Below are 27,567 nucleotides of genomic sequence, written 5' to 3'. Positions count from 1 at the left end.
CGTGCCTGGGCCCCTGCATGCTCCTTGGCTTCATGGTAACATCTGTGTATCTTCTTAGACGGGGCCTCCTCAGTACCAGGAGGAGCTGTATCCATCTGTGCTGCTCAGCACTGCGCAGTGCCAGCCAGGGCATGTGATGGGCCCCAGCAAGTGTTCACAGCTGGGAGATTAAATGAGTGCATTTCTGAATGGCAAGACTGGGCAGAAAGGGCCTGTGTACATAATGCGATTTATTTATTTTACTCTCTTAACACTTCACAGGGACATATGGTAAAGTGTGTTCCTAGGAAGAGGTGAAGATTAGGTAATATCCTCATCAATATCATCAAAGAAATCCAGTTCACTTGCATGGCACAGGGACCACTAAGAACAGGTCCAGGCAATTTTCAGGTGGATATCTATTTCTATTTTTACTAAAGACTCCCACACACATAACGGTCAACTGTACAAGGCTTGGAAACAATTTAATGGTTGCAAAAGCATTAAGAGAGGAGAAACTAGAATGCCATGAAGTGGGATTACAAGGTAGATTCTGTACACAGAGTAAGTATCTTTGTTATGCATCAACATTTCTATTCCAATTCATCACTGATGGAAATTGTGTTGCTCTCCTCAGTGTTCTGTGGATTATTTTTATTTTTTGCCCTAAAGAAACGCTGGGAGCAAAGGACCACAGAGAACTTCTAAGATATGGACCATTTAAAAATATATAGTTTATGATTAATATGTAACTTAAAAACTACTCAACACAATGTTATCTCCAGAAGCAGGCAGTGCTTCATGATCAATGAGCACTGTTTCCTTTCTAAGCTCCCATTCATGTTGGGGTCTCCCTGCAAATGCATAGGTTACAATATTCATTTCTGCACACAGATCTTTCAGGGAGTTTCTACAGATCTCTTTCCTGAGCACCAGTGTTTGACTAATGGCTGAAATCCTCTCCTCATTTAGGCCTTGCATGGGGTCGGCTGTCCTTTGCACCTTTGGGTCTCATCAGAAGTAAAACTAATCTGGCCTTGCTTTGCAGTCCACAGAGGAGGGGCCCTTGGGGTCCTTGCATAAGAATGCTGGTGCCTAGGGCTTAGGTCAACACTGCAGGCAGGAAGGCACAATCAGGTTTCTCATTAGCTTCAGCTGCCCTATCTAGATCTGTTTTGAACATAATAATTGTGCTCTTGATGCCAACAGCTTCAGATACTTCTTAGACAAGCATACTCAAGCATCATCTTCTTCCCATATGTGGCAACCACAAACAAAATATAAAAACTCCTACAACTGAAAATGAATTTATTAATGGTGATGTGCTTCCATGAGACGTGGAAGCTGCAGACATCTTAACCTTCTGGAAATGATAAAAATCCTTTGGCACAGGTCTAGGGTGTGAAATGCATTCCCTCTGCACAGTAACATCTCTTGGAGAGGTACTGGTCCCACACATCCAGGGAATAGACTTCCACCCAGGATGACAGCTCATTTGGAGCGTCTATGCTTCATCACAAGTTTCTAGCAGGATTCTGGCAATATTCTTAAGAGAACGGCAAAAGCAGATGTGTCAAGTACAAAGTACTACTCTGAATATATGAAGGAAATAAAATACAAACCACATAAATAAGGAAGACTTACTAGGCTTACTGTTCTATCAACTATTAGAACTGTATAATAAAAAGTAAAAGCTTTTATGAGCTACCATGGCTATTGTTTATAAAGTGTCCATTAAGAAATCAGACTCTCCATTTTGTCTAATCTCTCTCCAATAATATTCTATCCTCTCTTAAAAAACATTGTTAAGAAAGTTTTTAATCACTGGAAGCTTTTACTGTCACTCAATTCCACGGCTTAAAACTACTAAAGTGCTTCCTTAACATTTGTTCCTTGGCAAATGTAGAATGCTAAATAGAAAAACACAAAAAATATTGTGCTTCTTTTATTATAATTATTTCTACCAAAACAATAGATTTTGGAAAAAAAATTATATGTTTGAATGAGTACTTTTTAAAGAAATCAGTCCTTTTCAATATTATTTGGAACAAATTTCTCTTCCATATCAGAAATGTGTTATTTGTTGTTCTCAGCACAATGGTTTAGTTTATGAGAAATATGAAACAAACTTAAATTTGATGGAATTAAGTGTGGTTCTCTTCACATAACCTAAGGTTGTCTGTTTTATATTCATTGTCTAAAAATAATCAAGGCCTGTGATTGGGCTGAAATATTTCCAACTGACCTCAATCTATAGACACAAATCACTCTTTGCCCTCTATAGTTACAGGCCAAACGGTGGCCTTGGGAAATGTGTGTGTTTTCTAGGTTATTCCGTGTGATCCTCTCGGTACTGACAATTAGATATTTTAAAATGTGGCCAACACTCTGAACTGCTGTGAAAGATCCAAAACCTAGACTTTGGGTCTACATAAGCAATCTCCACCTTTATATGTGCAGGGAGCCTGCTGGGGAGGTCTAACACAAGCCTATGCTTGCCACAAGGCTGGAAGCAGGAGCGGCCCCTCCAACACAGTCAGGAGGGGGTGACTCCTAACACAACAGCAGAACCCCCAGGGATGACTTTTTTCTCAGCTCCACCCATCAAAGGCAAATCAGTGTGAGGAGGCCCCTGTCTCCCTACTGTGCTGTCCCTTCCTCACTGGTATACACAGTCAAATTCTGAGGGCTGGTTCTTACGTACTCCAGAAAAAAAAAAAAAAATCCAGAGATAATAAGTGTTTCAAATTGGGTATTTAACATAAGAAACATTTACCAAAACAAAAATCTCACACTTAGAATTAAAACTTTAAAAAAGGAAAGAAATCACAGTTAGCCAGAGCTTCACCCTAACACTGTTTCTATAAGACAGTAAATCTGGAGAGAGACCAGAGAAAAGACTAACCTGGAAGTTTTCTTACAGAAATGATGTATCTGCCATTCTCTGTCCTTGATCAGAAGTTTGTCCTGACCTCAGGCCTTTGCAATAGGGGTCCCTTGCTTGGGATTTTCTTCCCCCAGATTGTCACAAGGCCAGTTCCTCCTAAGCATTTATTCCTTAGCATAGAGTGGAGTTCCTCAAGTCGGAATTGAAACTAACTACCCTGTTACATCACTCTTAATCATGTCCCCAGCGTATTCCTTATGATAACTTACTGATATCTGGAATATTGTATGGATTTGTTTACTGTTTATTTTCTACATCCCAACACTAGCTCCAATTTTAGCTATCTCCCGTAGCACAAAGCAGGCACTTAAATTATTCAGCTGAATGGATGAATGCATACACTAATGATAAATATTCACTGCAATTACCATCACCACCTCAATAAATGTGTGATTCATTTTTTTGTTTCAGCTTGTGTCAAATGGTAAGTTGCATTTTTCAAGGAATTTCTCCATTTCATTTAAGTTTTCAAAATTTTTGGTAAAAAGTTCACATTTCCTCATTATCTAAATGTCTATAGAATCATATTAATAAGCCATCTTTTTAAATTGATATTAATTTATGTTCTTTTTTCCCTGGATCAATCTAGATATAGGTTGATCATGTGGTTGATCATGTGAAAGACAGAAAGAGCTTTGATTTTATGCATTTTCTCTACTATCCTTCTGCTTTTGATTTCACTGATCTCTGCTTTTATTTTTATTATATCTCTCTTTCTTGGATTTATTTTGTTCTACCTTTTTGTTAGCATCTTAAGATGGAATCTTAAGTCTTTGATTCTTAACCTTTAGTTTTTTCTAATATGACATTTAAAGTTATAAATTTTCCTCTAAGGACTGCTGTAGCTACATCCCACAAATTTTAATATATTGTATATTTTTGCCTTCAGTTCAAAATAGTTTCTAATTTCCTTTGTGATTTCTGACTTAGATTACTTAAAAGTATGTTGTTTACCAAATATTTGAGGGTTGTCCTAGACATGTTGTTATTGTTGATTTCTAATGTAATACTCCACATGATAGAAATCCTTTTAAGTATATTGAAATGTGTTGGTAAACATACCACATTGTACTAGAAAACAACGTGTACTTTGTAGTGGTCGGATATAGTGTTCTATAAATATCACTTATATGGGTAGTTGGTAGTGTTGGTCAGATCCTCTATCTCTTTACTGATTTTTCTGTCTAGTTGTTCTATCTGAGAGATTGTTCTCAGTCATGCTGTTCTCCAATATGATGGTGGATGTGTCTATTTCTCCTAATTTTGTCAAATCTTCGTGTATTTTGAAGTTCTGTTATTAGGTACATACACATATATATGAGTATGAAATCTTCCTGATGTATTGATTCTTTAATCATTATGAAATGGCCATCTTAAACTCTAGTAATACTTAAGGCTATTTTACCTGCTACCCATATAGTCACTCCAGTTTTCTCATGCTTACTGTTTAAATGGTATCCTTTTCTACCCATTCACTTTTAATCAGTACCTGTCTTTTTATTTAAAATAGGTTCTTATAGACAACATTCTTATCCATTCTGGCAATCTCTACCTTTTAACTGGAGTGTTTAGTCTGTTAACATTTAATGTAATTATTGATATGGCTGAATTTAGATAAACCAGTTTGTTTCCTGTTGTTGCTTCTGTTTATTGTTTCTCTGTTCTTACTTTACTTTTGGGTTTTAAAAATTTAACCACTGGATTAGCTGTACCTCTTTGCATTATTTGGTTTAATGGCTGTTCCAACAATTATAATATGTGTGCTTAACTTTTACAGTCAAATTAGATTAAGTATTATAACCCTTCACATCAAATGTGGATACCTTACAATCACATAGGTCCATTTACCCAGCCCTTCCGTGCTTTATGCTATAGTTGTCTTATGTATTACGCTTATAGAGATTATAAACCCCAAAGACAATATTATAATTTTTAAGCAATCTCATATATTGGAAAGAAATTAAGAGAAAAAATAGTTTTTTATGTTTATCTAGATATGTACCATTTCTGACACTCTTTATGTCTTTCTAAGAGTCCAAGTTTCCATCTGGTATCATTTATCTTAAGCCTGAAGAATTTCTGTTTAGTGTTTCTTTTGTGGAGGTCTAATGGCAATTCTTTATATTTTATTTGAAAATGTCTTTATTTTGCCTTATCCTTGAAGGATATTTTTGCTGGGGAGGTAATTCTGAATTAACAGTTGTTTTGTCTCTTTTAGCACTTTAAAGATGTTCCATTGTTACCCAGATTCTGATGATAAAGTGATTCACTTTCTTTTATATATATATATTTTATTATTATACTTTAAGTTCTAGGGTACATGTGCACAACGTGCAGGTTTGTTACATATGTATACATGTGCCATGTTGGTGTGCTGCACCCATTAACTCGTCATTTACACTAGGTATATCTCCTAATGCTATCCCTACCCCCTCCCCCTGCACAAACTATGGCATTTTTCTCTACTTGTGTATAAGATTTTCTCCTTAAGTCTATTTTTAATTTCATTATAAAGTACCTATGTAGCTATGCATAGTTTTCTTCTTATTTATTTTGATTTGGATTCACCAAACCTTTTTAATTTGTAAATTCTGTCTCACAAAATGTGAAAAACTTTTGGCCCTTGTTTTTTCAAATACTTTTTTCTCTTCTTATTCTGGAGTCAACAGAGTCCCAGAATAAAAAGAAAAAATAAATAAATAGAAAAAATAAATCTTTGGGGATCTACTTTTTTTTCCAAAATTTTTCTCTTCTTCTTGAAACTGGATATTTCAAATTGATTTATTTTCAACTTCACTGCCTTTTTCTTTTGTTACCTTCATTCCGTTGTTGGGCCCACCAGTGAAGTTTTTATATTGGCTATTGTGTTCTTCCATTTTAGAATTTCTACTTGGTTCTTATTTATAGTTCTTATTAACCATATGAGATTTTTTCATTTCTTCATTCATTATGAGCATATTTCCCATTATGCTGTTACCATAGTTACAAGCAGTGGTAAAATTCTTATCTGCTAATTCCAACATCTCAGTCATCCACAGATTGGTTTCTATTGACTATCTTTTTCACATTTTTGAACAGGTCGCATTTTCCTGGTTCTTCATATGTTAAATAATTTTGGCCTGCATCCTGGACATTGTGAGTGTTATGCTTAGGAGGTTCTAGATTCCCTCATATTCCTCAGGAGACTGTAAATTACTTTGTCTTCACGGGCAATAAGCTGACTGGATTCACTTTAAGTCCTGTTTCTTGAGCAGCAATCAAATCTCAGTTCAGCTCTTTAGTTCTTAGCCAGGCTGCTTGGTATCTGTCCTTTTCATGCATGGTTCAAGGCTGAGCCAGAGATTTAGCCAGAATTTATCCAGAGAATTTATGGCTGTCCCTCTCTGGCTTTCTCCTTTCTAGTATTCTTTCCTCACTTTCCAGAGGGTGGTGGCTGTCCTGAATTCTGGCCACATGGTTCTGAATTAGGCTAGAACAAATGGGGACCACAAGTTACCTTCCTGAGTTTACATATAATCTATTGAGTACTGTATTAATTTTCTGTTGCTGCATATCACATTACCATTAACTTTGTAGTTTAAACACAAACACACACATTTGTTATCTCACAGTTTCCATCGGTTGGGAGTCCAAGCATGGCTTAGCTGGGTCCTCTGCTCAGGGTCTCACAAGGCTGCAATCAAGGTATCAGCAGGCTGTGTTTCTATCTAGAGGTTTGACTGGGAAGGCTCAGTGGGGTTGTTGAAAATTGCTTCTCTGGCGGGTGCACGACTGAGAGACTTGGCCTTTTACTGACTGTTGAGCAGAGACAATCCTCGCATCCTAGGGGCCACCTACACTTCAATCTTTTGTAATCTTTTATACATACATTATAAAAGACTACACATACACATTATAAAAGATTACAATCTTTTATAATCACAGGGAGTGACATCCCATCATCTTTGCCATATCTTGTAAGTTAGAAGCAAGTTCCAAATTCCAATTCACTCAAGGAGAAGGGCTCATACAAGGATGTGAATCACTGGGGGGGGAGAGGGGGAGGGGTGTCACATTAGGGTGTGTTGGTCACGAAGACCAAAAGTATGTTTTACGCTTCTATAATCTGGGGCCCTTGGAGGTTCAATAACTTCCCCAAGGTTGTATAGGTTAGTGTTGGTGGAGTCTGGGATGGATTCAAATCCAGGCAAAGCCTATGTCCTCCTAATATCCCTCCTACACTCGACAAGCAAACTATGCTCTACACTGCTGGAGCAGGCTGGACCCAGCCACAGAGAGGAATCCATAACCGGAACACAGTATCTGCAAATCAATGCTGTCCAGCTTTCCTGCAGCCACGTGGGATGTCAGACCCATGTCTGCAGCTCAAAATACCCAAATATAAAATTAGTTTCCTCAGTCCCAGAGTCACTTGAAAACATCTTATTTTCTAATATATAATTAAAATCACCAGAGATTACATCACATAGGAAAGTTTTACAAATGACACAGTTTAATTTAGACACATAAAAAGGTTAAAACATACCTACCAAAGTTACAGGGACATTATCTGACAAATACAGAGATTCTGTCAGTTTGGTTATAAACTAAGTTTCCCTGGTGATATTATTACCTCTTCTAAGGTACCATAGTATTTAGGCTACCTAATCTAGGCTCTCATTACCATATATATCCTAGTGATATATATGGTGACACACTTTCTAATAGTTTAAATAAAGAGGTAGCTCAATACTAAGGGAAACATTGGTTTTGTAAGTAACAGCTATAAAACCATCATCCTCTAAGAACCAAGAGAACCAAATTATTTTTGACAAACAAACTCACAGCTGGCTTGTGAGGGAAGTCCATTTACCTTGGGCCTGTGTTTGTAAAGTAAAAGGAGGAGGGAGCTAAGCTGTGTTCATGATCCAAGGCCCTTTTCCTCTAAAATTAGACACTGTACCACGAGCTTCTCTAATATGGAAACTGGGTAGTAAGTAAAGTTTTTAAGAGGAAAAACAAGATTTTTGTATCACAAATACAGGTCAAATGTCTGTTGAATTCAAGTCTTTAGAGTAAGCCTGTGTGGTCCTCCACATCAACGGGTCAAATATTATTTAGATGTTTACCAAATTATTCCCATGACAAAACCATTCACTTAAAAATATTCATCTATATAGGACTTAAAATATTTGAAAATCCTTACTATTTTTGTAAGTACTACTACAAATTCTATTAATACATTAACTCTTCAAAACCTTAGTTAAGTAGATAGGTAAGGATATTATTTGACTTCTAAGGAAACAGAACTCAGAAAAGTTGATTGGCAAGTCCTTTTGCGTGAGTTGCCCAAAGTTGTACAAAAGTTGTGAATGGATGAGAAAGACCACACAGCCTCTAAACCAGTAGATCTCATTAAATACAAAATGTCTGTTCTTAATTGTTGGCTCCCTCAGCAAAGACATGCTACATGCTTTCAGATTTTTGGCTGCAGTCCTGTTTGGCAATCTTAATATAGTGAAATAAGTAAATATAATAAATATGGTAGTACAGAAAAAATAGAAAACAACAGGATCCTTTATAACTCTAGCTTGCAAGCATCAAACAAGGGGGTCAAAACAGTGCTGTCAAATGGTATGACATACAAAGGAGAAAGAAAATACATGGAGAGGGAGGGTAAATGGCCTAAAATATAAGTTATTTCACTGTCAAATAAATTTATCCACTAAAAATGTTTCAGGCATCAGTGAACCTTCTCAGGTTCGCTGAAAAGATTTTACTCAAAAATATAATACAAGTAAGGCATTTGGAGAAACTATATTTACCATATTTAAGTAAAAAGATCTTACTTAAGGTTATACCTTTTAAAGGAAGTGGTTAAATAATTTTTTAAATTTTATTATTAATTGTGGTAAATACACATACTATAAAATTTACCATCTTAACCACTTCTAATTGTACAGTTCAGTAGTGTTAAGTACATTCACATTGTTGTGCCACCAGTCTCCAAAACTCTTTTCATCTTGCAAAACTGAAACTCTGTACCCATCCCACAATAACTCCCCAATTCCCACCCCCCAGGCCCTGGCAACCATCATCCTACTTTTTGTCTCTATGAATCTGACTACTGTAGGTGCCTCATGTAAGTGGAATCACATGGCATTTGTGTATTTGTCTTTTTGTGACAGGCTTGTTTCACTTAGCATGATGTCTTCAAGGTACATCCACTCATTGCAGTGGTACAAGGCATCAAAATTTCCTTCCTTTTAAATGTTTAAATATTTATTTTTGTATTATTACAGAATATTTCATTGTAAACAAATAAACCACAGTTTATCTATTCATCCATCGATGGAAACCTGTGTTACCTCCATGTTTCAGCTATTATGAATCATGCTACAATGAACATGGGTGTACAGGTATCTGTCTGAGGCCCTGCTTTCAATTATTTTGGATATATATCCGGAAGTGAAATTGCTAGATCCTATGGGAATTCTATTTTGGATTTTCTGAGGACCTGTCATACTGTTTTCCATAGCGGCTGCATCATTTTACACTCCCACCAACAATGCACAAGGGTTCCAATTTCTCTACATCCCCGCCAACGCATCTTTTCTTTTGTGTTTTTTCTCATAGCAGCCATCCTAATGGGTATGAGATGGTATCTCACTGTGGTTTTGATTTGCATTTCTCTTACGATTAGTGATGCTGAGCATCTTTTCATGTGCTTGCTGACTTGTATATTTTCTTTGGAGAAATGTCTGCTTAAGCCCTTTGCTCATTTTTTAATTGAGTTGTTTTTGGTTGTTGAGTTGAAGGAGTTCTCCATACATTCCGGATATAAATCCCTTATCACATACATAATTTGCAAATATCTTCTCCCATTCTGTGGGTTGCCTTTTTAATCTGTTGACTGTGTCCTTTGGTGCACAAAAGTAGAAGCTTTGCAGATACTAAAATTTTGTGAGTTTGGTTGAGGGGTAAATCAATGTCTCTGAAGATGAAGGTTAGTTAACCACAATGAACCCAGAGCAGTCAAGGCTGAGTTCAGAATGGAAGTTCAAGACGAGATGGTGCCTAGGAGGCTCCGCACCGAGCTTCGGTTTCCAAATCCTGAACAGTGCCTCAAAGACAGGAATTAGGATCTTTTACACTGCCGCAAATTTAAAATCCTGATTTATATTTGAAAACCCACTTTTCTGGTTGTGGATTATCAAGGTGACTGGACAGAATCATGAATATACATATAAAGTTGCAAAACGTAAGGGTGAGAGAAATAATGAACTCACTCTTTCAGCAGTTTCCCTTCATAGTGAAAAACATACTGACTGTTGACATGACTGACAGGCAAAACCAAAGTGACAAAGTATGACGAAGTACAAGGATAAAAACGGCATACTTAAATGATGGATATTTGAACAGCATAACTCTCTAACACAAAGCCAGCTTCCCACTTCCTCCATGTTGCTAAAATGTCAACGTGCAGGAGAGTGGCGAGCTCACCTTTCATTTTGATTTTATCACAGAGAGCCCCCATACAATGTCACACTCTAGTGAGTGCTAAAAATACTTAAGACTCTAATCTCCTTCAAACAACACTTGCTTCTTTAGCCACAAGTGTCAGAGAGGAAACGATCCACAAACAAAAGGTAGACGTTAAGCAACTAAAATAGCTCCAGCTTCCTTTCTCTGCACACTGGCTTTAGCTGCCCGGCTATTTCCACCAAGGAGGATCCTTGCAGCCTGGCTGTTTTCACAGGCTCTGCAGTGGGAGACGCCACAGGTTCCCAGGGATGTTTGTGTCGGACAGGAACTCAGCTTCCTTCGTGCGTCTGAACACAATGCTGTCCTCATCTTCACCATCTCCAGGATGGGAAGAAGCGGCTCGGATGCCAGAGATGATCTCTGCAGCACTTCTATTTCCCCAGCATTTTTAGAAAGGTTGTTTTGTACCATCATAAGTGTTGTTTTTTTGTCTCCACACTGTAGAATATAAATACAACCTATACTTGGCTGTTCATTACAAAATGCATTAGTATAAATTCAGTTATTTAGCTCTTTGCTAGTTTTGTTAATTTACTAAAATGGCAGATATGCTTTATATCTGGCACATTTAAAATTTAAATGTCAGGCCAGGCCAGGCGCGGTGGCTCACACCTGTAATCCCAGCTCTTTGGGAAGCCGAGGTGGGTGGATCACCTGAGGTCAGGAGTTCGAGACCAACCTGGCCAACATGGCAAAATCCTGTCTCTACTACAAACACAAAAATTAGCAGGGCGTGGTGGCACATGGCTATAATCCCAGTGACTCAGGAGGCTGAGGCAGGAGAATCGCTTGAACCCAGGAAGAGGAGGCTGCAGTAAGCTGAGATCGCACCACTGACTGCACTCCAGCCTGGCGACAGAGCAAGACTCCGTCTCAAAAAAAAAAAAAATTGAATGACAAAATTATTTTTGTAAAATGTAGACTCAAAGACAGTTTAGTTAGGCCTGAAAGAATCCTACTTGTTTTGTTGTCCCTATCAAGACTTTTAAAGTCTCATAAATACTATATGAGCAGACAGACAGATTTTTGGAAGTTGGGTAAAGCCAAAACAAAAGGAAGCATCTCAAAAAATAGGCAGATATCCATATTTGAGCAAAACTGATAGATATATTTACAAATGTATTTGGCTATGCCTACAGTAATGGCTTGGCAGTTCATGCCTTTTAACATGAGTTTGACATGGGTTCCAGACTTCTTGAGTTTATATATATTTGGAGCTGGCTAGCCTCATGAAGTTAACCCCATTTACTAAGTAGTTCCATCAAGAGAACAGAGTTCTACAGAACTCTTGTATCTCTTGTCGCTACCTCGCCAGTTTTGCTTAATTTTTTTGACAAGAGGCCATGTGTGGAGGTGAACCAATTCTATCATTTTCTGCCAGGATGTTTCAACTGCAGTAGGACTTTCTGCACAAGCAGAACAGGCTGCTGAGAAACAGCGCCATGAACACAGTGCTAAGAAAGCACTCCAGTGAAAAATTCAAGGAGGCTGCGAATGATGGAGCAGGGGCACATTCTTCCTTCAAGAAGATGCATACAACTGTTTTTAAATCTTTGAGTTTTGATTCTCAACCAGCAAATGCATGACTTCCCTGTCAATGACGAGTAAATGAGTCAAACATTTTCTCCATTTCAGAATCTCTATGTCTAACAAGATCGTGTTGAAGTGACTCATTGCAGTGGTACGCCATGTGACAGCACCATGCCACCTCCTCACCCACATCACCCCAGGCAAAGGCTGCAGAGCCACAGTCACCCTGCACCCCCTCTGCCAAGTGTTACACAACTCTCTTTGATTGAATCAGCATCAATGCATGATGGCTCCATGCAGAAAAGATACCAGACAGGCCCATATTCTGTTGCTTACTGGCAGTAGTAGCAGCCCTGGGACCTCACTTTCCCTTTGTAAACCTCAGTGTCCTTATTGGTAAAATGAAGATAACAGAACCTGCCTTATAAGGATATTGTAAAGATGAAGTTATATGACATGATGTGCATAAAAGTCGTAGCGGAGTGCCTGGGATCCAAGAAGAACTGAACTGCTGCTGGGTCTCTCTAATTGCTATTGTGCTTAACTTGGGACCTGCATTATGGGACCAGTTGGCTGAGGACTGGATGATGGTGACTTTGCTGTCTTCCTGCTGGCCAGTGTATTTCCACATGCAATTTGTCTGGCACAATGGCCTTTCATTGATTAGCAATCTCCAATTGATTTAGCAATTAAAATATGACCAGCAGAGATGAATAACCTCTGTCTGCTTGGACTTCTTCCATGAGTTGCATGCCACTTACCAAGAAAGAATTTGGAAGTGACACCTTCACCCAGTGTATCTCTGGCTCCCAACTGGAATGAGATGGCCTTTCCAACACTGATGGCTTCTCTGGGATGGGAATTAGACTGGAACCATACAAACTAATGTTGCAAGTGGGAACTTCCCATGGGGATGGCTGCTGCCACTGTCCTGGACCCCTATGTCGTAATCTACCCAAAAGACAAGTGTTCTCTGTATTTTGGGGACATAAACTGCTCCAATTCAGTGATGAGTGCCTTTAAAGGGCTGAGTCTTACACACCCTTCAGTTCCTCATGGAAACTATTCTGCCTGTAGACAGGAACCCCATTTTCCTTTGTTATGATCTGAATTTGTTTCCAATTTTTTTCTTTTCTTTTTTTTTTTTTTTTTGATACAGTCTCACTCTATTGCCTAGGCTAGAGTGCAGTGGCGTGACCTCAGCTCATTGCAACCTCTGCCTCCCAGGTTCAGGCGATTCTTGTGTCTCAGCTTCCTGAGTAGCTGGGATTACAGGTATATGCCACCACATCCAGCTAATTTCTTCGTATTTTTAGTAGAGACAAGGTTTTGCCATTTGGCCAGGCTGGTCTTGAACTCCTGACCTTAAGTGATCTATCAGCCTCAGCCTCCCAAAGTGCTGGGATTACAGGCGTGAGCCACTGTGCCTGGTCTCTCCCACCAAAATTTGTGTGTTGAAGCCCTAATCCCCAGTGTGACTATATTTGGAGATGGGGCCTCTAAAGAAGTAACTAAATTAAAATGAGGTCATTAAGGTAGGCTCTAATCCAATATGACTGTACTTATAAGAAGAGGAAGGGACACCTGGGATGCACAGGTACCATAAAGGCCCTGCAATGCAACGGCAGCAAGACAGCTGTCTGCAAGCCAAGGAGAAGCCTCAGGAGGAACCAACCTTGCTGACACCTTGGTCTTGAACTTCCAGCCTCCGGGACTGTGAGAAATAAATTTCTGTTGTTGAAACCACCCAGTCGGTGGCATTCAGGTTTTGGCAGCCCTAGAAAACTTACACACCCTTTCACTTAAATGTTAAGGCAGTAATTACGCTTGTAAAAATTCAAACTATGATCTACTCCTCCAGACTACGTTTTAGACTTGGTCTTCTGTTTTACAAACTGTCATGGTGCCGGGCAATCACTCAGCCTCTCTGTGCCTGATCACCTATAAAACGGAGATGACAGTCCCTATCTTATGGGGATTTGGGAAGGATTAAATAAGATAATATAGGAAAACACTAAATATAACTGCCATGTGGCACTTTCCCCACACATTCATAGCTCTCTTGCCCCAATGTGGCCTGCCAGAAGTTTTTTTTCTACAGTCAACTAAAACAAATGTTTTCAGAACATCCGCGTACTCATTCAAGTCCTGTCTTCTGGGGCATGGAGACGTCACCCCACTGTCTTGGGATAGAAATTAAACATCTGGATGTAGCAATTGTTTCCCAGTGAATCTTTCCATTTTTCAGCTAAAATTTTCTAATTTCTGTATCGTTTAAGTAGGGGATGGTAACTTCTAGACGCTTCAATTCCAAGAATGTTCTCCTCTGAATGCCTTTTAGTTTTTTTCTCTTAAAATATGGTGTTCAGGCTGAGTGCGGTGGCTCACACTGTAATCCCAGCAATCTGGGAGGCCGAGGTGAACAGATTACTTGAGGTCAGGAGTTCAAGACCAGCTTTGCCAACATGGTGAAACCCCATCTCTACTAGAAATATAAAAATTAGCCAGCCATGGTAGCGTGCGCCTGCAATCCCAGCTGTATGGGAGGCTGAGGCAGGAGCAGGAGAATCGCTTGAACCTGGGAGGTGGAGCATGCAGTGAGCCAGGATAGTGCCACTGCACTCCAGCCTGGGCAACAGAGCGAGACTCTGTCTCAAAAAAAAAAAAAAAAAAAAAAGTGTTCAGAGGCCTACTCACTGAAGGAACAGATGTTGCCAGCACCGAATAGAGCGGCACCACCCCACCCTGATCCTGATCATCATGCTTCTGTTAGGACAGGCTGGGCCACTGTACCCTTTTCACAGCCTTCACTGGCTCCTAGCCCCACCAAACTGCCTGAGTGGTCTTCTTGGGCATGCCATTTATCAGGGCACCCTCATTCTTACACTTGAAGTCGAAGGGCTTCTGGGTCAGCCTTGGACTGAGGTACATGGAGGAGCCTGGGTTGGACCTGGACGTGGGACTCCTCTCGTTCACAGTCCATGGCATGTGTAGCAAGGAAGTGACTGACCCGGACGTCATCAGAGACCCTGAGAGTCTGAGTCACTCACCCCTCCCAAATGTCATCTCCCGGAGGATCTGCCTGGCTTAGGGAACCACTCTGGACCCTAATGCTGCCCTATTTGCCCTCCATTCACCAAACCCTGCAGCTGGAGCAGAACATCATCCAAGTCACTGGTTAATTCAAGGTGCTCCCCCTCTTCAGTGTCACCAGAGACCTCCCTCCAGAAAGACAATGGCCCATTCGTCTCGCATGAGCCTCCTTAGCTGTCTGACATCGAGGCCATGTTCACCCACTCATCAATGTCTACTGAGGGTCCACCACACACCAGGCATATGCTTATGACTGGGGACACCACGGGGAACAAGTCATGGTCCCAAGCTGGGGAGTCAGCCAAGTGGATGGCAAATACAAGCTGTGTGCCCAAGGCCGTGGGACGTGAAGGGCCCTGGATCTGTCTCAACCTCGTCGCTTGTGGTCCCACCTCATATCCGTCTATCACTACCCTTGCCAAGGAGTACTACAAGGTAAGTGACAACATGGGTGGCTGCTACAAAGACACAGAACTGGAAAGTCACAAACGTGAGCTACACCCAGAGTCCGGTTTCTTGAAAGAGCTCATCATGCCAGCAGGGGGGATGGGGCCACTAATGCGACAGACACCCAAGTCCCCAGCTTGTTAGGCTGCTGCCCACAACTAAACAGTGGAGCATGACTTATGACTTTGGAAAGAATTCTGGAACCCAGAAGAACAGGGAACAAACCAAGAGTATTTTTCACTCTGCTACAGGGACAGACGCAACTGGGGAGGGTGCAGGTTCCTGTCCAGGAAGTCACTGGCTGCATTTGCTTTGGAGAAAAAAGTATGAGGTTGGGGAGAGGATGTTGTTGTGGGAACAGAGTGTATGGTGGCCTTGTGTTCAAGGCAGACTTTTGACTTTCTGAAAGAGTAAAGCATTCACAATAGGCCCCAAAAGACATAGGAACAAACACACAAAAGAAGCTGAAAGGTCTGGGGGGTGTGGCTATAAAGGAAACCTCCCTTCTGGCCTGAAGGCTGGGTGTGCGAAGGCTGGGGGTGTTTTACTTAAGAGCAGCCCCAGAGAGCAAAGGGGTGATCTGAACTCCCTCAGCTCTTTTGGGGGACAGAACAATGTGCTGTTGAGTTACCAACCGCTGGCAAAACACAAAATGGTAACACCACTCATTGTTCTTGACCTTCACTGGAGGATGGACACTATAACATGAAAGGGAAACAGAGCACTCCCACGGTATTCCAGAATATGAAGCTGGGTTATTCAGTTCACAGTGGAGAAAGTGGGAAAACTTCTGCCATATCTGAAAGAAAGTCTTGGGAGCTGGTTTGTGTATATGATCTGAAGTATGTTAAACTCTAAGATGGGTTCCTGGATACACAGAAACCCCACCTTGATGGCGACACCTTCTTCCTCCCTAAGGTTTTTATTCATCTCATACAAAGTTGTAGAGGGAAAGTGTCCCTGCTCTAAACCCAGATTTACTTCTTTGCTCTTCTTTTGCAGGCATCTCTGACATGCAGCTCAGCCTGGTCTGAGACTCAGTTTCCACAACTCAGATGACAGTAGACATCATAATTAGCAAGGACGCCAGGATGGCTATGAGGGTTAGATCTAACAAGTCATGGGGAGACATTTTATGCACAGCAAAGTAAGTGGGATATGTGTGCGTGTATGTGTGTGTGTGTATTTTAAAGAGACATGGTTAAGAGACATTGGAAGACCAAACTGAGTGAAGAGAATTTAAAAAGACAGCCAGATAGCTAAGAGAAAAAAAATCTCAGATGCAGAAAAGCACCAAACACAGAGCAGGGAGGGGAGAGAAATGGGGGTGGGGGAGCAGGTGCTGAAGAATCCTCCCATCTTATCTTCATATTGTGTGTGGCCATTGCACCCATTTACAGAGAGCAGAAGCTCGGCCACTCACTGTGTGATAAGCAGCAATGTCAGCCTCCAGCCCACACAGCTGCTCCTGCGGCCTCCCCTCTGCTTCCGGGGCCCTGTGCCCCTCAAGCCCCTCATGGAGGCTCCATAAGACAGTGCTGTGCCGTGCACCCCCGTGTGCTCTGGCCTTCCTAAGGGTGGGTGGGCAGGCGCCTCCCTGGCCATTCCAGCAGCAGCAGCAGCTCTGGTCTGTGAGGTGACATGCAAACTGCAAATGGGCCTGCCTGTGCCCTTACTCTTACCTGTGCCCAGACAGACTGTCCCTGCCCCACCTCGCACTGAGGGAAATAAGGTCGTTCTCTAGCTCTGGCACTTGCACTTTTCGTGGCCCATTTACAACTCTTTTTCTTAGTGAGAAGTAAATACTCCAAGTCCTGGTCAAAGTTGCCATGACTTATTCCTTAAACGCAAGTCAGCTCTTTGAGGAAAGCAATTCCTTCGCTATTTGCGCACACTTTGAAATCAGGTTTTTTTCACTGAGAAACTGTGTTAGTCCCTTCAGGCTGCCATAACAAAATACCATAGATTGGGAGGCTTATAAACAACAGACACTGATTTCTCACAGTTCTGGAGGCTGAAGTCCAAGATCATGGTGTGGACAGACTTGTGTCTGGAGGGCCGGCTTCCTGGTACAGAGGGCGCCTTCTTGCTTTGCGCTCACATGGTGGAAGGGGCGGGGGAGCTCTCTGGGCTCTCTTTCATAAGGACACTAATCCCATCATCAGGTTCAACCCTCATGACCTCATCACTCCCCAAACATTATCATGTTTGGAGTTAGGATTCTGACATCTGAGTTTTGGAGGACATCAACATTTAGAGCACAACAGAGATGATCCACACGTTTGGTAAATAAATCATGTACACATAAAGTAAGTTCATACAAATATTTACTGGTTTAATAAGCACAGTGTTAGACACTGGAGATGTGTCAGGGAACACAGAATTCCTGGCTTCCTGAGCTTAGTCTGGCAGGGGCTGAAAGAAACCTGACAGCGGGGAAGGGGGCAGTTACCAGAGGGTGGAGGTGGCCAGCGAGACTTGGTGGATGCAGTGACTGCCAAGCAAGGTCTGGTGCAGTGAGGAGGTGAACCGGACGCTAGGGAGAGGCAGGTGAAAGGCTCTGCTGGGTGTGGGGAGAAGCAGGAGAGATGCAGCTGGCACAGTCAACTGTGACGTGAGGCCAGCAGAGGCTTTAAGGCAATGACATGACCCTGTTTCTGTTTAGATACCTGTTGCTCTAGCAAAGGTGTAAAGAAGATTCTCCAGGAGAGAGGAGCATGAGCAGAAGCAAGGTCTAGTTAGGAAGCCAGTGCACCAGGAAACATCTCAGTGGGGCATGGGAGTGCTTGAGCCCGGGAGTGCTTGAGCCCAGGAGTGCAGGTGGGAGAAGAGGGAAGTGGCTGGATTCTGGATACACTTCAAAGGAAAACAGGCAGGATTCCCTGACAGGTCGATGTGGTTGATGTGTACAAGAAGACACACCATCAAGGTGGGTCTAAACATTCTGTCCTCATCATCTCATACTCTGGGTGGGCCCAGATGGTCCCCCCCTCCTGAGCTCATGGTAAGCTGAAGGACTCTCTCTACTTTGCTGAGCCTTGGCCGACCTCAGAGTCCTTCCTTCCGAACAAAGCACTCCAGGAGGCCAACTGGCTGAGAAGTGGCCATGAGATACACCCGGCAAAGATCAGAGCCCTCTAATTAGTGTGAAAAGTAATTTTTCAATGTCTCCGGGCATCATCTACTTTATCAGTAACCAATTCACCACCACCACAAGGCATGTGATAAGAAACAGAAGGCAGACTTCACTCCAGGAGAAGGACAGCAGGAAGAAGTCTGCAAAGATGAGTATTGCAATGACCTCAACACCGCAGCTCAGAGAGTTGGGAAATATGAACACTCATTTTAATAAGCAAAAAATATCGGCCTAAATGGAGAGAGGACACTTAAGTCTGGCATCCGTTGGCCAAGTGGTCTGCAGCCCAGCTCTCAGGGCCTTCCCAGTACAGGGGCTGCCAGGACCTGCCTCCCTCTGGGTGTCCTCTCTGCGGAACAGGATCAAGAACACACCAGAGTGACTGATGATGATCAAATGGACACTTCAGTTCTTGATGAAACATGTCTTTGGGAGTCTGGTCAGCATAGTTTTATCACTTCCTCTAATATTCTAGTTACCAGATCCAGGAAATGGAACTTCAAGTAATAATGCTTTCCATTAAATGTCTAACATACACAGATCGTCCTCAGTCTTCACACAGTGTGAAATACTATCTTTTTATGTATACATTGTGCTGAGATATTAGAGTAATAAATACCAATTCATGCTTTCAAGTGCAAGGCCTTGTGCACAGCAGTTATTCAACAAATATTCATTGAATACACAAGCAAATTTTTCATAGAAAAGTCTATTTTGGGTTATACTAATAACTGATCATAACACAGCCTCCATCATCACTTATTTTAACGGCCAACATCATTAGCAATTTCAGTCCCAATGCAATAATCTTGAGATCATGGAGAAACAGACTTGTCAAGTTGGAATTTTAGAGTGTTGAACATAATAAATGCAATAATTCAAATAATAGCGAAAAAAGAAAGCTGGAATAACTTTAAAATATTTTTGAATTACTTGTCAATTACAATAAAAATGGATTTATAGTTGTATCTGCACAAAAGTAAGCATATAATTGTATATTGACTGAATAAATGAATAACTGTGTTATATATTTGTGGATAATGAAAATTAAAATTAGATAACACAGATTAGTAAACTTCCACAAGTTACTTATTTTTAATCACTTAAATGAAATGCCAAAAAAGTTTTAAAAACCTGCTCTGTAACATGCCAAGTATTATACAAAGAAAGATGCCAGCAAGAATAATTTAGAGTATTGTGTCAATCTTTAATAGGTAAACTGAGTCCCCTACACAAGGGTGTCTTGACAGTAATTGATTCTTCTTCTTTTTTTTTTTCTGAGATGGAGTTTCACTCTTTCGCTCAGGCTGGAGTGCAGTGGCACGATCTCGGTTCACTGCAACCTCCACCTTCTGGTTTCAAGTGATTCTCCTGCCTCAGCCTCCCAAGTAGCTGGGATTACAGGCATCCGCCATGTGCCACACCCAGCTATCTTTTGTATTTTTAGTAGGGATGGGGTTTCACCATGTTGGCTGGGCTTATCTCAAACTCCTGACCTTGTGATCTGCCCACTTTGGCCTCCCAAAGTGCTGGGATTACAGGCATGAGCCACCATGCCCGGTGATTTTTCTTCTTCTTAAACAGAAGCTATCAGGACTGAAAGGGATGAGCAACTCTCTTCTCTAGAATCCTCAGAAGGTATGGAATAGTGAGTAGGGTGTTTGTGGTTTGTGGCTGAGAAGGGAAAATACCACCAAGAGAGGAGGGGATGCTGGTATTGTTTAACAGAATGAACCTGCTGCAGCGCCTTGGTGATTTTTTAATTGTACATTTGGTATTTGCAGCAATAACAAATTCGATTTTTAAACATAATCTGCTACTCGGTTAATACAGAACCCTGGCTGGGGCCATGGACCCTTCACCCCCTCTGTCCTGCCCTCCCTGCTTTAGGCACGCTGGCTACTTCTGTCCCCCACTGCACTGTGGCCAGCTCTCATCTCCCACCTTTATGCAGAGCACACACCTAAGGACACAAGGCACAGAGAAGGGTGATCTCATCCAAGCTCCCATTTCTACTGCTGGCCAAGCTGGGATCGGAACCCAGGCAAGTGCCATGAGATGTATGTCTGACCACTACTGCAATCACTGGCTAGTGCTGTTCTTACTGTTCCCATTTTACAGAGGAAACTCAGGACTGGAGATGAGCAGAGGGATGCCCACCCAGGCATCTGTGTTGACAGCCCCTACTCACAATCTTAATCCTGGCCCAAGAGCAGAACAAGTGAGGAAACCATGAGCAAATAAGAGGAAAACAAACTCTCCTTCAGGATGGGTTGCTAAAGACCTGGTGTGTTAGTCAGTCTGTGTTACTCTAAAGAAACACCTGAGACTGGGTAATTTACAAAGAAAAAGGGTTTAATTGGCTCATGATTCCATAGACTGTACAGGAAGCATGATGCCAGCATCTGCTCAGCTTCTGGTGAGGCCTCAGGAAGCTTTTACTCATGGTGAAAGGCAAAGGCGGATCAGGCATGTCACATGGTGAGAGAGGGAGCAAGGTTGGCGGGGCTGCCACACACTTTTAAACAATCAGATCTCAGGTAAACTACCAGAGAGAGAACTCACTCATCCCCATGGGGATGGCACCAAGCCATTCATGAGAGATCCATCTCCATGACCCAAACACCTCCCACCAGGCCCCACCTCCAACTAGGATCACATTTCAACATGAGATTTGGAGGGGACAAACATCCAAACCATATCACTCAGTATAGGAAGGGGGCTCTAACCCAAATGCAAGAGCAGTGAGCAAGAATTCCAGCAGCTGCCTAGGGTCCAGGACAAAGGGAGAGTTCACCCTCTGTACACGGCACGATGGTGAGAGGACAGTGTGGGCCCTAGGAGATGAAGCAGGAAGAAAATCCTGTGCAGAACAGACAATTCCTCTCTCCTCCCGCATGAGGGTTTCCTGGGTCCCAGTGAGAAGGAGTGGATGCTACTGATGTGTTTTAACACACAACTTTAGGCCTAAGCAAACTTTATGGAAAACTGCATATAATTATTATTCTACAGCATAGATGGATTCATTTTCAGGTAACTTTCCTACTGAAGAATCTCTTAGCAGATCTGTTGCCTTTGAGTAGTCAAAATTCAGAGCGAGCAGCTGAGGGAGGTAGTTTGCTATGGAGGGGTGGTTCTCAAAGTGGGGTTCGCCAGAGCGGCAGCACTTAAGATGCAAATGTTCAGGCCCCATCCAGACCTACTGAATCAGCGCTCAGGTGGGGCCCAGAAAAATGTGTTTTAACAAGCCCTTTGGGTGATCTGATGCCTGCTCAAGTCTGAGAAATCCTGAGAGCATAAGGTGCCTTAATGTGTACAATCAATCATTCTGGTCTGAAGTTTCCACATAATAAAAGCTGCATTCACAGTACTGTGGGAAGAGCCATGGGGTCTGAGGAGAGCATTCGGTCACCTCCAGGCTCTAACACCTCTGGGAAAACCTCTTCAAAAAATACCTTTAGAAATAATAAACACACACGATCAAATTATGAATACATAATGAGGTGACAAATACTAACATAATGATTACAATTTTTAGAAAATTTTCAGATGAACTGGAGGATGGCTAAAATTATCCCACCATTAGAACTTGAAGAAACAAATATTGAATTTTTTAAACTGGTTGATACAAAATAATATTTTAAAATATACAAATGTAGGCATTCTCATTTTCTTACAACTAGTCATGTCCCTGAAAATGAACCTTTCCTCCTCGTTCAGGACACTGGTGTTAGTAACAGTTGCATATAAATAAGGCTTCCCAAACAAACATCTTATCTTTATATGGAAGGAAGTTCATGAAGAAGGAATTGACGTTCTTCCCCAACAACGACGACAATACATTTTTGGGTTCTTTTCCCAGAAATTAGTAAATAAAAAAATACCTTTCAGTTTAAAAAAGCATGTTCATAACAAATGCTTAAATCTAATCCATATGCCACTCATATGCTTAAAAAGGAAGATGGTTTCCATGAGCCAATTTCTCCACGCATTCTGTGCCAAATAAAACAGATTTCAGCAAAAAGCTTTTACTGCCTCAGAGGAAACTCTGTTCATTCTACAGGGTATAAAGTACTATTTATTTTTCATTCAGAATTCCCAATTCTCTACTTACTGCACATTTTCCCACTCAAGCAGGCTTTATCCACTGTGGGTAAGCACATTAAATGCACAAAAATACAACATCTTTTCTGGGTGGGAGAAATTTTTAAAATGCTGGTACAGTTCACCATCTACATTTTATCGCATTAAGAAAATACAATTCTTATTAAAAGAAAAAAGCTGACATAATATTGATCCTGGAAGTCATACTTTTTATTACTAACTAAAGAAATACCTATCCTAAGCCAAAGCAAAAAGACATTCCCAGGGGCATGTAGCTGGGAAAGGCCAATGCTATCAATATGGTCTGCACGCTATAAAAAAGTTCAGAATCTACATCCAAGTAAATTAATGAGACACACTGCAGATAATCAGAAGAAACAGCTTTGTTTTCCATTTGCATCATCTTATCACGGATGCATACGACAAAAAGGTACCATTTGTGCCTAAATTTCTTTTTATGAAAACACAGCTAATATATCATGAAGAACTCAAAATAAGTCAGTTTCATTAGAATATATGTATATATTCTTTTTTTTTTTTTTTTTGAGACAGAGTTTCTCTCTTGTCACCCAGGCTAGAGTGCAGTGGCGTGATCTTGGCTCACTGCAACCTCTGCCTCCCGGGTTCAAGCAATTCTCCTGCCTCAGCCTTCTGAGTAGCGTGTACCACCATGCCCAGCTAATTTTGTATTTTTAGTAGAGACGGGATTTCACCATGTTGGCCATGGTTGGTCTTGAACTCCTGACTTCAGGTGATCCTCCTGCCTTGGCCTACCAAAGTGCTGGGATTACAGGCGTGAGCTACTGCATCTGGCCTAGAAAATATTTAAGAGACGCAAAAATAAAAATATTTTCTTTGAAAATGTGTTGCACTACAGGCTTTTCAGATAGATTTTTAGGGATATGAAGGACTAAGGATGGGAGAAGGATGGTCTCTGAGACCCAGGGATAAAGAATACCCATGAAGGAACAGAGATGGATGTCCAGAGGACTGACTTGCAAAAATAGATGGACAGATGGACTACCTGGACAGACCGACAAGCAGGCTGATAAGGAAATTACATGACATGTCAGGACCCTGCCATTTAGTATCTGCTGCTATAACTTTTAATCAAGATCCAGGGGCCAAGCCTCACATTCAGGAGGCACAGACTTAGTTTTTAGGATATTTTGAGAGCAAATGAGTAAAAAGGGGCTTTGAACCTAAAGACTAGCAGGGGTGTGACACTCTCAAACTATGCAACTAGGCTAGGCCACATGACACAAGTGACAAGAGTTAGGAAATAAAGTCCTGCCACAGAATGAATGGATTCTGAATTTGCTTTCTGTAAATGTTGGCATTTGTGGCATGCTGCCTCCACAGGAAGCTGGGATGCAGTCAGTCAGAAACATCTCAGTCCAGGGAAGAAGACCGCATCCTTATCTTTACAGCTGCACGGTGAATCTGACATATTAGGGTGTGTGGGGAGCAGGACTGGGCTGCTGGGTGTATCCTGACTACCCTGGGGAACTCAGCTTGTCAGAGTTAAAATCATGAGCCCTTCCTGGCATCTTGCCTTTACTTCTAAATAAAGCTTAAATATTTGCCCTCAACACTCCAGTCACTACAGCCACAAACATGAAGGATTACTGTGTTCCCAGGGAGCTTTGGAAGAATCAACGGTGTCACTGAAAAGATGCTTTGGTTGTGAGAACAGCCCACTGCCCTACCTTTTCCGATGCCTTGTCTTGCACAGGTGGCCCTGAACCTGGAGGAGGAGGGGCTCGGCGTTTCTTCATCTCCGACTTCACGGACACCCCTGAGATGCTGCCCAGCGAGAGGGATGGACCCAGCGTAAGGGAACGTGAGTGCATGGATGGGGAGTTGGGTGTCGTTAAACAGCCCTGTTGGGGAAGAGACAAACAGAAAACCAAATCAGTATGAGATGACTTCTCCCCGTATGAATGCTCACATGTGAAGACAAAGTTCCAATCCATCCACCTGAGCTTGAATGGCAGCTGTTTCTGCAGTCAGCTTGAATGGCCTGAGCAAGCCCTGCCTGTAGCTTTCTAGGGAAAGCTGGAGAAGATGCTGCAGGACAGACTCATGCTGTGAGGCTCCCTTTCTTAATCATGAAGGCGATGGCAGACTCTTTAAGCCACTAAGAGAACACTTAGCAGCTAGAATCATTTAAACCTCTTGACCAACCTGCACGTGTGAATTGGCCTCCTTAAAACTTTAACCCGTTGTCAGAATGAGCTCTTAGACACTGAAAAGAGGAAGGCACTGATCAAGAAATACATCTTCATGGGGAAGACACCAACAGTCTCGGTCATCTTGGGAAGTACTCCACTTGTTGCCAGGAGGGGGCTTATGTTTCTTCTAATTTTCAGAAGTTATGAAAACTGACAATGTGGTATAAGCAATATGTTGTGAAGACTGTCTAGGACCATCAGTACAGTACTTAGTGACAGATACCCAATAAGCTGAAAGAAATACAAACCAACACACTAACTAATTGCTCTCAAGGGGCAATTTCTACACCAGGGGGAGCAGGCTACAGGACACACAAACTTTTTGAATCTTTTTTCTCCCTAAGGTCTGCTTAATAGAATCATGTAAGTGCTAGTGCATAAAGAGCATTTGGGGAACCAGCAGAACCAGCACTCTAACTTCAAATTGAAAACAAGATGGTACCATGCTGTGTCCTGGTGCCTCTTCTCTCCTAGCCCTGGCAGATCTTCCACAGCACCTGTTACCATGGACACAGTCAACACTGACAGCCAATGCAGTAAAGGGGTTAAGCCCACAGATCTTGGAGACACTGCCTGGGTTTGATTCCTTCTTTTGACCTTAGACGAGGTATTTTTTGGTGTCAGGAGTAAGATACAAACCTTGGGCAATTTTTTAATTTCTCCCTATCCCAGTTTATCTCCTGTAAAACTGGGGTAAATAATAGTTCCTGCATTACAAAGCTATCATGTGAATCAAATGAGTGACTGGATGTAAAAGAGCTTGAAAGAGTTCTTGGCACATTGGCTGGGTGTGGTGATGCACACCTTTAGTCCCAGCTACTTGGGAGGCTAAGGTGGGAGGATCTCTTGAGCCTGAGTTTGAGGCTGTAGTGAGCCATGCTGGAGTCACTGGAAGACAGAGTGAGATCCCACTTCTTAAAAAAAAAAAAAAGGAGTTCTTGGCACAAACTAAGTACCCAACTAAGTACACAAACTAAGTAGCTATTATGATTATTTTATGATTATTATACTTGCTTGTTTGTATCTTTCTCTCCCATTAAGATGTGAACTCAATGAAGACAGTAATTATCACTCATTTTTACTGAAAACTGTATGTAATCCCAGCTCCAAACAGTTTCTGGTAGGTGGAGGGCCCTTCAGTCAACCTTCCTCAGACTGAATGAATAGACAGATGACCCTCTGGGTCACTATGCTTTCATATTTTACATAATAAGCTTGTGGTAAGATTTCATTTGAACAACTAGTTCTCCATATTTAAAATGAAGATATAAAGGAAATCCATCGTTATTAAACAATAGCCTAGTATTATTTGTGCTCAGACACAAATGCTGTTGCTCTGCCAGTTATACTATCATTTGTTTTCCTGAAAAAAAATTGAGTCACAGATTTTCTTGTGCTTAAATATTAAAGCCAAAGGACAAAGCACTCCATGAAGGCTGCTTTTTACGCCATTAGTGCTTCCCTGCAGACACTGAACATCAATGATGCCCGATGCTTTGGCCATCAGGTACAGAGTTCCCATAGGAAATAGGTGACGGTGATATAACAGAAAAGAAACTAACACCCAGAAAACTCGTCTATGCCTATTTAGGCTCCTACAGAAAAATGTAAATTGCTCCCTTGAGTCCTTGAGTTCTGCAGCCATCATAGTCATTACTAAGCAAATAAGCCACGCAAAATAAACTCTGCCTTACATCCACCTCCATGGCAACAGTGAGGACTCAGGGAGACGCAACTCAGATTTATTTAACCCTGCAGGATCTAGAAGACTAAATGAAGCACAGGAAGCAAACCAGAGAAGGGATTTTGCTATTCACAGTTCTGGAGCTGGAAAGGTGTTTTGCTGGATGGCTGGTTTGTACAAATACCCCCAGATCCAGGGGGAATGCAAACCCCATCTTTCCTCATCAGTAGTCACTTAGCATATGGCCAGAGCATGGACACTGGGACCTTCCACATTGTTCTGTTTCCTCATCCATAACGTCTGCTGACAGTGACTGCACATGCACACACTCATGCACATGTGCACACACTCACAGGCGTGCACTCACACATGTAAACACACATTTTGGAGGATGCTTAAAGCTGTGGTAGTCGAAGAACTATACACCTCTACCCATGCCACCTGCTATCTCTAAAGCACACATGCCCCATCTGACATCCCAGAAACACGATGTCCATGGCAGTGCATTCCACAACCACATATCTAATTGCTTGTCTTCACTCCACCCTGTCTAGACATGGAACTCCCAGTTCCTCTTGTCCTCGGTCCTCACCACAACTATGCCTGCCTGACTGATCACTCAACACTGCTGTGAATCCACCTCTGTCCCGTAAGTGCCCTGAGCACTTAAGGAAGGTCTGTGCAGAATAATCTCTTAAAAGAACTTTACAGCCCCCTTCCATTGCATATTGATTTCAGGTTTTAATTCATAATTTTTTTTGCTGTCATAAGCATCCTGGACATTTTGCATTATCTACTTTTTAAGGAATGGGAACAGACCCCATATAGTAGGTACATCCCTATCTTTAAAATGGGGAAAATTCCATTGCCTTCAAAGTTGTTACAAGCA

General features: G+C 41.7%; 1 protein-coding gene across 5 annotated transcripts in view; it reads right to left on the bottom strand.

Annotated features, from left to right (window-relative positions):
- Positions 1-27,567, bottom strand: part of COBL (cordon-bleu WH2 repeat protein) — a 308,687-nt gene that overhangs the window by 101,857 nt on the left and 179,263 nt on the right. For all 5 annotated transcript variants that reach the window (XM_032758027.2, XM_032758029.2, XM_032758028.2 and 2 more), the window contains one exon: positions 24,470-24,643. In XM_032758027.2, coding sequence (XP_032613918.1) covers positions 24,470-24,643 — 174 coding nt within the window. The remainder of the gene's footprint in view (positions 1-24,469; positions 24,644-27,567) is intronic.

Source organism: Hylobates moloch, unplaced genomic scaffold (genome assembly GCF_009828535.3).
Source record: "Hylobates moloch isolate HMO894 unplaced genomic scaffold, HMol_V3 SCAFFOLD_1, whole genome shotgun sequence".
Lineage (NCBI taxonomy): Eukaryota > Metazoa > Chordata > Mammalia > Primates > Hylobatidae > Hylobates > Hylobates moloch.
Note: the sequence above shows the minus strand (reverse complement) of the source record. Positions and strands in the feature narration are given on the sequence as shown.